This window comes from Vitis riparia, chromosome 3, assembly GCF_004353265.1.
Source record: "Vitis riparia cultivar Riparia Gloire de Montpellier isolate 1030 chromosome 3, EGFV_Vit.rip_1.0, whole genome shotgun sequence".
In the NCBI taxonomy this organism is placed as follows: Eukaryota; Viridiplantae; Streptophyta; class Magnoliopsida; order Vitales; family Vitaceae; genus Vitis; species Vitis riparia.
In genome coordinates this window covers 12,211,191-12,226,956 of record NC_048433.1, presented here as the reverse complement: position 1 = coordinate 12,226,956, position 15,766 = coordinate 12,211,191, and the positions used below count along the sequence as shown (strand labels likewise).

The window sequence follows — 15,766 nt, the reverse complement described above, 5'->3', positions numbered from 1 at the left end:
TGTGAAGGGAAACATTTAGGCCTGAACAATTTGTGGCCATTTTGATTTGAATTTGAACATTTGGCTCTAAACACTTGTTGATCTCCTAATTTGAACAATTGGGACCTCATCAACCATGATTGAAATTAACCCTAAATTAAAAGGTTGATGATTATATTTTCATCGGTATTGTAGTGACAATTAAAGTAAAGTTAGCAGGTTTATTTAGCCCTTTAATGGGATTAATTAGGATATTTAAATCAGAAATCAAGTCAACAAATAAAGAGGTGAATTTCTAGATTCCTTCTTGTACTGAAGCTCAGGTATATGAGATTTTGTAAAATGAACCTTTTTCTTTTACTATTTCTATTTCTATTTCTATTTCTATTTCTAAATAATTATGTATAATATTTTTTAAATGATAGGGCATATTAAATGAAATTCTAAAATATGAGTTGTTTAACTCCTCTTCTTTTCCCTACACCAGCGTTAATTTGAAGTTTATACACTTGGAATTTTTGGTCCTAATCAATAAGGACAAATTGTTGACAATAACAATCTGTTCCGCGACCGATACATATCATTATATCATATTTGATTCCAACCACCACATTGAGAAATATTTGAAACCAGCTGCTTCTATAAATCTCATAAAATTGGGCATTTTTATCTATATTGTTATTATGTTTGAAGTATTCTTTGAGTCTTGAGAGCATCATGTTAGGAGAGGAATTACTGGGGTATAATAATGCTGCTCTTAAGCCTCGAGGATGGGTCATTTAAATGATGGTGGTCAAATGTTGTAAAAGACTTACCCTAATGTCCCACATCGCTCAGGAAGTGAATGAGAAAGGAGCTTTCATAACACACCATTGAGGCCTTTTTGTGAAAGCACAAGACTAATAAAGGAGAAAAATCGAAACTGGCTAGTGGATTGTGTGCGCCTCTATGAACTCAACAATATTGAGTGAAGAGTGAAACTATAACAAGACATCAATTGGTTTTATCTAAATATTGTTTTAATTGATAACTAATATTTTATTTTTATTTTTTAAATTCAAATTAATTAATTCTAACTCAATTACTACCCATTAAATTCAATTTAGTTCTTTTAACTATGATGAATTAACCTTTTTTTTCTTTATCCAAATTAATTAAAATTTTAATTTAATTATATGGATCTGTGAACTATCCTTTTTATTTTTTATTTTTTTTCATTGTTCCTTCTTAAGCTTAAATGGCCTTTACTTGCCCTTAATCTTGTTTCCTTTAGATCTTTGTATGGTTTGTATGACTTTTTTCTTGATGTTCTCCATTTAGTTTAAATGACCTTCATGTGCTCTTTTCCTTTTATGGTTTATTTGACTCTTTTCTTGATTTTCTCGATTTACATTTAAAATTTAACTCGATTTTTCAACATTAGCACACTAACCATAATCTGTTACAATCAAAACACATTTGGAAGAACCCTTGCGTTAACAAAATTTAATAATTTTTTAAAATAATTTGAAAGTAAAAAACCATTATTATATGAAATTCTCAAATAAAACACTACATGTAATGAAAAATTTAAACAATAAAAGAAGTTTACTTGTTTTTAATTTATTTTAAAAAATATTATTAATAATTATTTTTATGTATTTTTATTTATTCTTAAAAAATATGATTATATTTTTAATAAAATGTTAATATCTACATTTTATAATATTTATTAAAATAACATCTTTATTTTAAAAATAAGACATCTATAATTCATTTTTAATTGTAATTTTTTATTTTAATAATTATTATAAAGTGAATTTATAGACTTTTAATAAAATTAAAATAGAATTTTTTTTTTTAGAAACTAACTCAAATTTTATTTATTTAAACAACTCTACCAATTGCTTTTAAAAACTACTTAAATGCTCTTGTTCCTAAAGATAATAGAAAATCATCTTCATTCTTTAATTTGCAAACAAAATGTGAAAAAAAAATATAACCTTCAATTTTTATTTTCAGATATGCCCTCCATTTTATTAAAAATTTGCTGCATTTTTTTTTTCACTCTATTTATAAATTAAAGTACATTTTGACAATTAAAATCCATTAATAAATTAGACAAAATGATTTTTATATATGGAAAAAGGAGGAATTTGTTTATTATTATTTTTTTGTAACATGCATGCTTTAATAAGTAAAATGGTTTCATTGGTGAATTAAAATAATTTATATAAAAAATTAGGATTAATTTCATTGACACCTAAGATTTGATGTAAATAAACTACACCACCATTGGTTTCAAATTTCATCAATTAACACCCTTATGAATTTATTTTGTTTATCAAATTTATTTTTTAGAGAGATTTTAAATAAATATATTTTAAATAGAAGTATTTAACAACTTTCTAAAAACTAAATTTTATTATTTAAAAAATAAAATTTATATATGAAATACATTTATAGAATTGCTAACAGTGTATTTACATGAAACCTTCGTGAGGTCTCAATGAAATTAATCCAAAAACTTAAAAACATATTTTTTATTTTTAACTTGCCAATTACTATCCATTAAATTCAATTTAGTTCTTTTAACTATGATGAATTAACCTTTTCCTTTTCTCTACCCGAAATTAATTAAAGTTTAATTTAATTATATGTATTATTGATTTTTTATTTATTTATTTTCCATTGTTCTTATAATGTTATCATTAGGTTTATATTGCCTACCTTTTTTTAACATTTAATATAGGATTTAAAAAATAAATAAAATTGGGATAATTTTTCTAATAAAGGATAATAAACATCAATTCATGCTAATATTGATTTTTTAATGCATGATTGTGTTAGTTTAATATTTACTTTAAGTTTTTACATTATTTTACAAACTATTTCTATATATATATTTTTAATTATTATGTTTTTTGGAACTAGTGATTTAAAGATACCTCATCAACTTCTATGAAATATATAGAAATATATACAAGTTATATCAATTTACAAAGCTATTTTTTATCCAACTTGATACCAACTCATAATACCTAAAACTTTTGACTTCAAAATCTTCATGGGCAAATGTATATCCATCCACAAGTCAATAATTTTAATTACCTTTAAATGTTGTTTATTAGTTTATAAATATTAAATAAGTCCCTAATAATAAATTCCTAGAGGATCAAGAGTAAAGATATAAAACATATTTTTCTTTCCACTTTTTATTTAATAACCTAACTATTAAAATTAATTTTCAAATATGAAAATCTATACCTATAAAATTATCATAATAAATTTTAAATTATATCAATTTGTTTAAAATTATATCAATTTTATTACATTATTTTAAATTTTAAATTAATATTCAAATATGAAAATCTCTCACATCTAATTTAAATTATTTTATTATGTATGGTAAAAAGTAATTTACAAAAGTTTCATGCCTTTGAAATAATAAAACCAAATCTTCGTCATCGCTAATTATCTTTTAAAGCATTATTTGCTTCGTCAACTTTGCCTATATCACATACTGAATTATGCAAAACAATGTATATATATATATATATATAGAATTAATAAAACAATCTTTTAATTTTTTTTATTAAAAAAAGGTCAACACTAATATAAAAATATAATACAAATCATTACTAATTATTATGAATTAGCAATTAAAATTAATTTTCAAAAATTAAATGATATGAAATCTAGAGTTGTCATAACAAAATTCGATTTAAACGATTTAGTTGAAATAGTGATTAAATAAAAATATATATGATTATAAAAAACAAATACATAGGTTAATTTTAGTTTTTATAAAATAAATTTATAATTTAGAAGTGATACATTTGAAAATGACCATATGTATGTAATATTGAAAAAATAATTAAATTATGATAACAACATTATCAAGTAAAATTTGGTCAAATTTTTTTGATCATTAGGTTTTGTTAGCTATGGAGACATTTGCATATAGTCGACCAATTGAACCCATAACATATATAGTAATGTACATCACTCACATGCATTACCCATGTGCATAGCATGTGACACCTTTGTTCATGTGCATTGCCCATGTACATATTGCGTATGTGGACCCGCATTTTTCATCATGTCCTTATTCGAAACGATAAAACTCGTTTTTTATTTCTGAAAAATTGATTTTTTTTTTCCCTTTAAGTTGGAGTCACCACTTATTTTAGTTAATTTTTAATAAGAAAACAAAATAAGAAAAAAAAAAAATCTTACGTGACTCATTTTTTTGGAAGGTACAATTACCTATTGGGAAGGTACAGTGAAAAAATGCAATACCTTTTTAAGTCTGTATATCAACGTTCTTTACTAAACAAATTGAGGGAATTATGAAAATTAATTAATTAATTATAAATATCAAAATTAATGATACAAATCAAAATACAAGAAAATAATGATAAAAGCAAGTTATAAGAATGTACAAAGTAAATGATAAAAAAATTATACAAATTGATTTATTAAGCTAAAAAATATTTCAAAAATTACTTTTTTAAGAAATTCCAAATGAGTTTATTAAAACTAATTTCAAATTAATGATTTCAATTTATTTATTTACGAAAATATTTCAATTTATGTTCAATAAATGACTTGATTTAATTTTATTTGTGATCAATTTTCAAAAAATGTTATTTACACTTCTTGTTGCTAAAAGTGACCTTGATTTTATTTGTAGGAAAATGATTCTTATTTACCTTTTGTAGACATAAAAAAAATTAGTGGATTAAATTACCACTAATTTGGTCTTCAAAATGAATAAATAAAAAATAATAATAATAATAGATATCATCTAATGGATAAGTTTATCTAATCTCCAACTATAAAAATGATAATAATAATAATAAGAAAATTATTATTATTATTATTATCATTTTGTTGGTAAAACCTCTTGGAAGAAGAAAAGTTGTTAAAATCAATGAACTAAATCCCTTGAATTAGTAGAGATTGCAAGTTTGATGAAATATGGGATTCGTATGTCAAAGAAGATGACTATGAATTTCTTCCTTTTTTTTAAGAAGAAGAAAAATGAATAAAGAGTTGTAAGAGATCATTACTCCTCTTCTATCACCACCATCTACTTATGAAGACTCATCTCCATCATCTTTATTGAAAAGTACAAATAAAAGTACATAATATTACAAAAGCCTATAAAAATGTTTTGAGGTAATATATATATATATATATTAATCTATTTTCTTATTATGACCAATCAATAAGGTTTGAAGAAGGAATGAAAAACAAAGAGATGGAGAGATGCTATCAACAAATGATATATGGGAGTTAAAACCATTACAAAGCAATATTAGTGGCTAAAGGTTACAAATAAGGACAAAATATTAATATGATAATTGATTAAAAAATTACAAATCATGCATCAGACAACTCTAACAAATTAGTGGAGAAATGTCATCCAATGGACTTTATTTTATTTTATTTTATTTTTTTTAATACTTTTTCATCATTTTTCACGATTTTTTTTCCCCTATTTCTTGATATTTTGGAAATTCTTCAAATAATTCACTACCGCGCATGAAATTAGCTCATTGTGTGTCATGTTCTCACCGTTTGTGCTCCATATTTGGCATGAATTCCTTAGTGCCATGTTTGGTAAGAATTCAAAGGGCAAGAATGGCAAGCATCTAGCTAAAACCTTATTACATTTTTTGTAATTATGTGTATAATTATATCCATACAATTTTCAAATTTCATTGAACTCATTATCAATTATTAAAAATATAAAATACATGATATTAAAAATAATTAAATATAAAATAAATATAAATTTATGATATAACTACAAATATTTTTTTAATAAAACATTATTACACTTATACCATCATGTTTTATATAGTTTACTATTTTAATATAAAATATATTGGCAAGTTCCATATATTATTGCCATATATATATATATATATATACACACACACACACACATTTATCCTTCTCTATTCTAGGAAAATTCCTTCTATACATAGTAATTCAAATCAATTTCAAATTTCCTACTAACTAATTTATAGTTGTACATGAAGTGTTTTAAAAGGAGAAAAGTCCTAACTAATTTATAATTGTACAAGAGAAGTCCTAAAAGGAGAAAAAGTCCTAACTAATTTACAATTGTATAAAAAGAGTCCTAAAAAGAGAAAAATCCTAAATTATAAGACCCAAACTTGCAACACTTTCCCTCAAGTTGGTGAATAGAGAGTCTTTATTCCCAACTTGCCTATAATTCCTTAAAATGTGGTATTAGCCAATCTTTAGTTACAACATATACAAGTTAGCCATGTGTCTCAATACCTGGAATTCAAATAAGACCACTATCAAGCTTATCCTTTATGAAATGTCAATCTACTTCCACATGCTTTATTTGATCATACTATACCAGATTATGAGTAATGTTGAATGCAAACTTGTTATCATAGTAAAGTCTCATAGGGTGTCTCTACTTGATTTTAAGATCATCTAAAATAATCTTAAGCCATAATAGTTCACAAATTCCATGAGCCATTACTTGAAACTCTGCCTCAACACTAGATCTTGTGACCTCTAGTTGTTTTTTACTCTGCCAAGTATCAAGATATCCCCTAAGAAAAGTATAGTCCCCTAAGGTTGATCTTCTATTTAAAATTAATACAACATAATCTGGATCCATGTAGGCTTTTAGGCACAACTTCATAGCTTGTTTGAATAACAACCTTTATCGAATGTTCATTTAAGGTAGTACATGATTCAATAAATAGCTTAAAGATGAGTGTATTTGGGATTGTGCATAAATTGACTAACAATGCTCACAACATATGCAATGTCTAGTCTAGTATGTGTTAAGTAAATTAATTTGCCCACTTGTCATTAATACATGGCACAATCTACAATCCTATCCTCCAAGGCCTCTGCTAATTTATGGTTTGGGGTTGTCCACTAGCTTGCATCCAAGTTTCTTGGTTTCTTTAAGAAGATCAATAACATATTTTGGTTGTGAAATAAAGATACCCTCCTTGGAATGAGCCACATTGACTCTTAGGAAATACTTTAATCTAACAAGTTCTTTAATCTCAAATTCTCTAGTTAAATGATGTCAAAGAGCCTCATTTTCTCTGGATCATTACCAATCACAATAATATCATCCACATACACCAACAAAGTTATCACTCCCTTTAAAGTCAAATGCTTAATGAACAAAGTATGATCACCTTGACTTCGTTTGTATTTCATTGCAAACATTACTTTAGAAAATCTCCTAAACCATGTTCTTAGAGATTGTTCTAAGTCATGTAAGGCTTTCTTTAATTTTCACGCATTGGCTCTACCAAGACTTTTGGAAAATCCTAGAGGAATTTCCATATAGATATCTTCTTCTAAGTCCTCATGCAAAAATACATTTTTTTTTACATCAAATTGTTGTAAGCTCCAACCAAAATTAGCTACCAATGATAATAACACCCTTATGATATTTATAATAGCTATGAGAGCAAAGATCGCTCAGTAATCAACCTCATAGGTTTGTGTTAGCCTTTTATTACTAACCTAATCTTATATCTTTCTAGTTATACTTGATTTTATAGACCCATTTACACCCAAATGGTTTCTTCCTCTTAGACACCTATGTTATTTTCCATGTTCTATTTTTCTCTAAGGTCTCCATCTTAACCCTCATGACTTGTCTCTAATTCTCATTATTTAATGCCTCGAAAAGGTTTTGTGGAGTGGTGATGGTGTACAAATGAGTGAGAAAATTTTTGTGGGAGTGGAAGAAATTATCAAATGACATAAATAATGACAATAGATGCTCCTAATGGTAATGGTTAAATCAAGATCATTATCAACATTTGAAGTACTAGGAGAGATAGAGCTATTACCTAGTCTTAGTTCAGATTCTTGAGTATACACGGGTTCAATGGTGATTGTTCTTCTTGTTGAGTAAACTTGTAATGGTTTTATAACAATAGTTTCTAGACTAATGTTAGTAGAAAGATCCAATTCATTTTTTTTGAAAACTAGTTTAATTCAATCATTGTGGCATTAGGAAAAGATTAGATCATGTAGTCTATGTCTCTTGAGTCAATTACCCAAGAGCCAATGAAGGACAAATATGAGGCCCTTAAAGTATGAGAAATAAAATACTACCTTACAGTATGAGAAATAGAGGACTTACTTGTTTGTGCCAAAGAACACATAATTATTTATTCAGAGTACCAAAAAATATCTTAGCCTTTCTATCTCTTCTTTGTTTAGTTCTCCCAATTCTTCACTATTGAAACTATGTTTTTCTTGAGTGTCTCCTTCAAAATTTGCCATAATTTCTTGATTGTGTTTTTTCCATGCTTTATTTTCCCTATTCTAATCCAAGTTTTAAGGTTTTCCATTAAGTTTCCTACACTTCTCTTTTGTGTTTTAGGGCTTCTAGTAGTAAGTACACTAAAGTCCTTCACGATTGAGAATTTTCAACTTATCAAGTTGCCTAGTTTCTCTAACAAGTTTAAGTTGAATTTGTTTGGCATTATAGCAGCCATGGAAAAACCATGAATAAAATACGGTTCAAGCATCACACCTCTCTAATTTTATTTAGCACAAATGATGGAGATGATTTCATTCATGGCTAGAGGCACCTCTTTTCCTAGAACTTAGACCCATACTTGGTCAAACTATAAATTGAGCCTAGCAAGAAATTCAAAAATTCATTCTTTTTCTATAATTTTTTTTGGCACTATTTCATCTTCATCGCATTTAATTTGAATTTTATGGTAGTAGTCAATTTCCTATCACAAATTCTTCATATTATTGGCAAGTTTAATTACAGATCTAATTCCTTATTTTATAGTTGAAATAGTCACCTTGATTTGAAAATTTGAGTAGAATCTCATACATTTGAATAGGTTTGTCGAATGGCTTTGTAAACCTCCCTAGTTGTTGTAAAAAACATACACGTTCCACTAAATTTAGGGGACATTGAATTCCATAACAAAGACATGATTGTAGAATCCTCTTCATCCAAACTCCAAAATTTTAGATTTCCAGGTTTTAGTCCTATGCCAATTAAATGGTTCAATTTTCCTTTACCCTTTAGGGAGGTTCACACTAACTAAGAATATTGAAGATAATTCTTCTCAATAGGGTGCTAAGTAGCTTGGAAGTTCTACAATCCCCTTCTGGTTTAGCTTAGCAACACTTTGAATGTCGCCTTACTAGAACTCTGGTAGCAGGAGTATGGTTCAATATTTCAAACATAATAGTAGTGATGAATGGAGACAAAACGAATAAAAAATAAATCAACAATGAAACTCAAGGAATCAAAACACCACAAAAAACTTCAAATAAGGATAGATAGCACTCAAAGTTTTCACCAACCATACAAAGAAACCAGAGAAAGCTTTGATACCATGTGAAATTCTAAATTAAAATAAAGAGAAACACAAATATATATATATATATATATATGTATGTATGTATATATATATATATGTATGTATGTATGTATGTATATATGTATCTATTAAACCAACTTCAATGTGTATTATTATTATCTATTTTACCATATTTTTTTCCAAAATTTTGTTCAATTTTTTTATATTTCCTAATATTTCTATAAAATTTAACTATCGATATTTTCATAATTTATGATATTTTAATCCTTGATCATGATGTCATAATTTTCTTTAATTACCATCTATAGAAACCATAAGATTATAATTTCTTTCATAGCTTAAAGTACATGGAAGTTTTACTAAAAGTGTGATCAAAATCAATTTTTTAAAATGAATACCATAAAAAAAAATTATATATGAAACAAATCATGGGTTATAAAGTAAAAGGAAACAAAAATAAAGTTTTGAATTGTAAAAAAGCTTTGTATAACTTAAAGTAGTAAGGGGTCAAGATCATGGAATAGTATTTTGATAGATATTTTCAATATAGTATTCTTACTAAATATCATGTGACCATGTGCTCTACACAAAGAAAATAAAAATATGAAATACTTGATTTTTACCAAAAATTATCTAAGCACGGAAGTGTGAGATAGAGGAAAACATCCAAATCAAGATTACATCAAAAGGGGTCTACACTAATCTAAACTAAAACATGAAGAAATCTAAACCCTAAAAATATATCAAAGAGGCCTTAAGACAAACCCCTCTCCAACTGCAAAATGGGATATTTATACCATTCCAAGGTTGCCTTAACGTGGAGACATGTTGAGGCATTTTAATCCCAAAGATTTAAAGGATAGGAGAAAAATACCAAAAAAAAAAAAATGTGTCCAAGCATAATCAATTATTTTAATAGAGATGGTGCCACCCTTAGGAAAGCATGGCACCCAAAGTGGCAATAAGCAAAGGGGAGGTTGCAAATTTGGGCACCATGGGTCATCATCCCAAAATGGAAAATGGCATTGTGTATTCTCTCCTCCTCCCTTTCCCCTTCCCCTTCCACCCCCCCCCCCCCCCCCCCCCCCTTCCTCTTCCTATTTCATGTCCTTGTACTCTTCTCACTCCATTTCAATACTTTGACTAAGCTCCTTTACATGCACTTATTCACTCAAAATAGTTGCAAGACATTAAAAAATAGAGAAAAAAATGTAAGAAAGTTAGAGCATATGCAAAGTAGCACAAAATTGACTGATTGGACAATACAATTGATGCAAATATCACACAGAATTTGATTTCTACTTTATTGTCCCAACAATATTTGACATCAATCAATGTGTTTGTTAGGTAATTTGACAAAATTTTAATAAAAAAGCCTAACATGCTATAAGAAAAACCAATTGAGATCCACATGGACCATAAATTAGCATCTACATTGGCAAAAAATATGATGTTCCATGATCAAAACAAAATCATTGACAAAATATATCCTTTCTTAAAAAAAAATATATAATGAAGAAGTAAGTGGAATTGAAGTACCTTGGTACTCACGATTAAATTTTTGACATATTCGTAAAAGTATGAATATTTAGTAAGTCCATTGTGCTAATTGATTTTTATATTAGTTGTGGAGACAAATATTATAATATATATTAAACTTTTTAATGTTACTTTAGCTCCATTGATTGATGGTCCAAGCATATTTTTACTTGGCATTTTACTTTGATTATAGAAACTTGAATATGGAAATGACAAAGTTTATGCTATAAATTAATAAATTTACTATAAAATATTGATACAGCTACAAAAACGATCGTGATCCCAAAGCATATGCATTGTAGAAAACTAATGCATTAATTATTTGTGCAAAAGCAAAGTTCTCAATTTGCAAGCAAAATATTTGTTCTTTTGTAAATTAAAAAAATGCTATATGACAAAACGTTACCATGAGCAATAAGTCGTCTTCGGAAACATGTTGAACGCGAAGAGTATTTGGTATCTCAAGACAATCTGGAATTGATGTCCTCATTACAAAATTCCAACTGGAATAGATTCAAACTAAAATCATTTAAATTTGGCCCTTGGAAACTTCCAACAAGAATTAGAACAAGAATGTGAATTCTTAATTACCATAAAACAAAGTACTCAGACTAATCAAATATCAATTATTTAAGAATGTGTAATAATGGTAATCTTCTATTATGAAATGTATACATTAGTCAATGTTGGAAAGTAACTCAAATTTCTAATTAATATATACTCACTTCTATGAAGAATATTATATAGAAGATCTTCTATATTGCTATGTTATTACAATATTATAATTTTTTTTATAGGATAAGGAAAGTTACTAGGAACGTCTCTATAAATATTCTAGGTCATAAGAGGGAAAAAGAAATAAGATGAAATGGGTTTGTCTACATGCTAGATAGAGATATGAGAAAGAATAGAAGACACCTAATGAAATGAAGGCTCAAGGTTCAAGATGTGGATATAAGGAATAAAGAAATATGAGATTTTTTAGGACTTAACATTGGTATATAAGGAACAAAGGTTAAAGATTTGTAATATTCAAATATCACAACTACTCAACTTACCACTTCGATAGCCTTTTAAATGTCATCTAATGGCAATTGAGGAACAACCTCTGAAATGTCACAAACCTGAAAAGTAAAGTTATTCAAAGCACCACTAAAACAAATCCTCTGAATGAATCTTGAGGGTGCTTTAAAATCTAACCAATTGTTTTAAAAATATGCTACGATTGGATGCAAGAAAATCGTTCCCCTGATTGGCATCATCTTTGGGGTTGATCATTACATAAACTACTACTTTGCCATCTCCCATGAACTCAGCTATGTGCTTGAAACTGCCACACTTAAAACGCATTTAGTATATGAAAATAGGAATTGGAATAGACATGAAGTGAATAGAGATGTGAAAGACAGGAATTGAAATCTTAATAAGCATGGGTTTTAGAATAAATGGATTTTTCTATTCCTATTCCTATTCCTCATTTGAAAAGGAATTCAAACCTATTAATGAATGGAAAATTGAATAGATTTCTCATCACAATTCCAACATTTTAAACATGTGTTTAAGGTTGTTTTTTTAATTAGTATGTGGAGAATGTCGTGTGTATAGTTATCACAAGTTAGTACACAATAATTTTAAACTCAGGGTTACTTTTCTTCACATGTCCTAAGGGTTGGTGTAATTACATTTATAGAGTGCATTTGAGAGTTATTCTACAAAGCGTTTCTAGTATTTTTAATACTTGAATGATAAAAAATTTAAAGTATTAAAAATATTAAAAGCGTTTCCTAAAATTACTACAAAACAAGCTCTTAGTCATTAATGGTTTAAAACTTAATACCCCTATAAAATTTCTTTTATAAAATTTCTCTTTTAGAGGAATTTTAGATTGAAAGATTTTATGTATATGTTTTAAAAATTTCTAAACAATAAATTTATTTTCTAAAGGGAAAATTTTATAAAAAGAATTTTGAAATATGAAATCAACAACGATCTTATGTATTTATACTAAACTTAAGAGGGTGATTCAAATAAACCCTTTAAAATCATTAACAAAAAATATAAATATATATTAAGATTAAACCCCTTTTCCATCCCATTAATCCTCCTATAGGCCAGTGAAGGTGTTATAGTTGAAAGAGGTTTTCTGTATATATATATATATATATATATATATATATATATATATATATATATATATATATATATATATCTTCCATTTTTAATATATATTTTCACATTTAAATATCATGTATATTTTATTTAATAAAATAAAAAAATATTAATACATTTATATAAAAATATGAAAAATAAATATTATTGATTTTAATTTTTTATATATATTTTAAATTTCTAAAAAATATTTTTAATTTAATAAAATATAAATTATATATTTATAATATATCTATTCAATCTTCAACTATTGGTTCAACTATTAAATTGTAAATCGATAACTTTTTCAATTCAATACTTTCAAAGCATTGTATATAAATTTAAGTAATTCAAAACAAAATTCGAAAAAAGAGGCAAAATTCTTTTTGTTATATGTGAACACAATTCTTAGAAACTTTAGGAAAAATCAAATAAAAAAATTTTAAAAGATAATTTAAAAAAAAAAAAAACTAGTGTGAATAATCAAAAATTTTTTTTTATTGAGAGGATAATTTTTTTTTTAAATAATTCATAAATACTGAAAAAAAAAATGTATCAAAATAATTATTTTAACATTTCTAAGAAATGAAAAAAAAAAGTTACAAAAGTATAAAAACCTTTCAAAAAATAGTAAAAGCAATATGAAAGAGAAAAAAACATGTAATTCAAAAAAGATATTAAAAAATTAGACAAGGGTGCTTTTTGCCTTGTGAATATGATTTTCCATTCAAAACACTTAGAAAAAAAAAGTTTAAAATAAAATAAGGATAATCTTTTAAAATAAAAAATTTTAGCTTGCTCATTTTATAGTTTCCATAAAATCTAAAGAAAAGTAAAAGAAAAAAAAAACAAATAAAAGAAACACCCACACACGCTACAATAATTTCTCAAAAATAAAGGAACAAACTCAAAAAAATACTAACTAAATAAAACCAGTTACAAAAATAAAATGAAATTAATTAAAATTATAAATTAATAGACTCTAATAAAATCACTTTTGAAAAATAAAATAATCTAAAATATGATATATCTTTTTTATATTTCTATAGTATAAAAAACGTGACACGGATATATATCTAATTTGATGACTAGATTAAGAAGAATGTGACCGTAGTAATAATGTATGAAAATTATAATGTAAACACGAAGAATATAATTAAGATATGAAAAATATTATTAGGGTATGAAAAATGTTACAAAAATATTAAAATATGAAAATAAAAACCTATTTAAAAATCTTGTGACCATGATAAAAAGAAAATATAACCAAAATATTAAATTAGAAAGGTGGTATATAAAATAAAAAAGATAAAATATAAAATACAAAATAAAGAAAATTAATAAAATATTATGTAAATATTTGTAGTCTCTAAATAATAAAATAGAATATATTAAATTGTAATAAGTGTTAGACAATATATATTTAATTCATTTTTATATCTTTATATTATTTTGTCAACTTATCAAATTGCACTGATAAAATATGTTCAAAATAACAATAGATAAATGAATTAAGAAAGGGTTGTAAAATTTTTAAATTTATGCAATGCATTCCAACCAAATTCCTATTATTTGTCCCACTATCAAATATTTTTTTTTTCTTTTTTTTTTCAATTTTATATATTGTTTAAAAAACCTCATCTAATTTTGCAGGGAGCGAGTTATTTCTTTCTAAAGCTTATGATGTAAAAATAATAAACAATGATATTATGATTAATTATATACTATCAAAGCAGAGGCATGCACATGTAAAAATCAAGATGAAAGCATAGAAACTTACTCCCCTCTATAGATTCGGTTCACCATGATAGTGTGGAGCGTTGTTGCAGTTAACGGGAGACCATGACAGTGGTATATTATTTCATCCTTCGTTTTCAACACAATGGGATGATCAAGCGGAAACCCAAATGTATCTGTAAAAGTCTCAATGTTGAGCCAAATATCCTCATCGGAAAAGGGCTGTATACGATATAAGTTATTGGGCCCAACCATCCTCTTTGCCACACCATCGAGTCTGGTTGTAATGATGATGATTCTGCGCCTGCGCCTTCTACTCTGATTTGATTTGTTACACCACTGGAGTCTCTCCTTTAACCTGAAGTACCAGTCCAGGTTGATATCCCAAATTCCATCAAACACTAATAAATAACTCTTACTCCACAATGCTTTGCAGAGGGCCTCCAATAGCTCCTCCACCTCCACACTATCTCTTTGCCCACCATCACACTGCTTCAGCATAGCCTTGAGAATCTTCTTAAAATCTATTTCTCCTTTCTGTATCGCTTGTAAGTTGATCCAAATTCCCACAATCCCCACAGGACTTTGGTCGAAAACTGATTGGGGCCACAAGGGTCTCACCGTAACCCCCAATCCCCACAATTCCAATTTCCTTACTAAATCCTTCTTCATCCAATTCACTTGTTCCCAAAACCAAATTTACTATATTTTTTACTAGGTCTTCATAGTGATAAAGATAATTCGTTGGTCCATGAAATGGTAAAAAGCCAGAAGCGGTAGAAAGGGAAGTCTGCTCTAGTACTACTGGGTGGCTTGTAGCAACAAACAGCTTTTTCTGACCTAAACCCTGTTTATTATACGGACACAACAAATTCACTGGTTGGTTTGAAAATTTTGCCTCATCCTAAGTTCAGGTTCTGGTAAGATTAGGATGCGCTAAATAGGCATAATCTTTCTTAGTCCAATCTTGAATTGAGGCAATGTCAGTAGATTTGCTTGGA

At 26.8% G+C, this 15,766-nt stretch overlaps 1 protein-coding gene across 1 annotated transcript; it reads right to left on the bottom strand.

The window, feature by feature from the left end:
• Positions 1–14,804: 14,804 nt before the first annotated feature.
• Positions 14,805–15,437, bottom strand: LOC117910956 (disease resistance RPP13-like protein 4). Its single transcript, XM_034825131.1, has one exon. It carries the CDS (start codon positions 15,435–15,437, stop codon positions 14,805–14,807), a length of 633 nt encoding a protein of 210 aa, XP_034681022.1.
• Between the last annotated feature and the right edge of the window lie 329 nt (positions 15,438–15,766).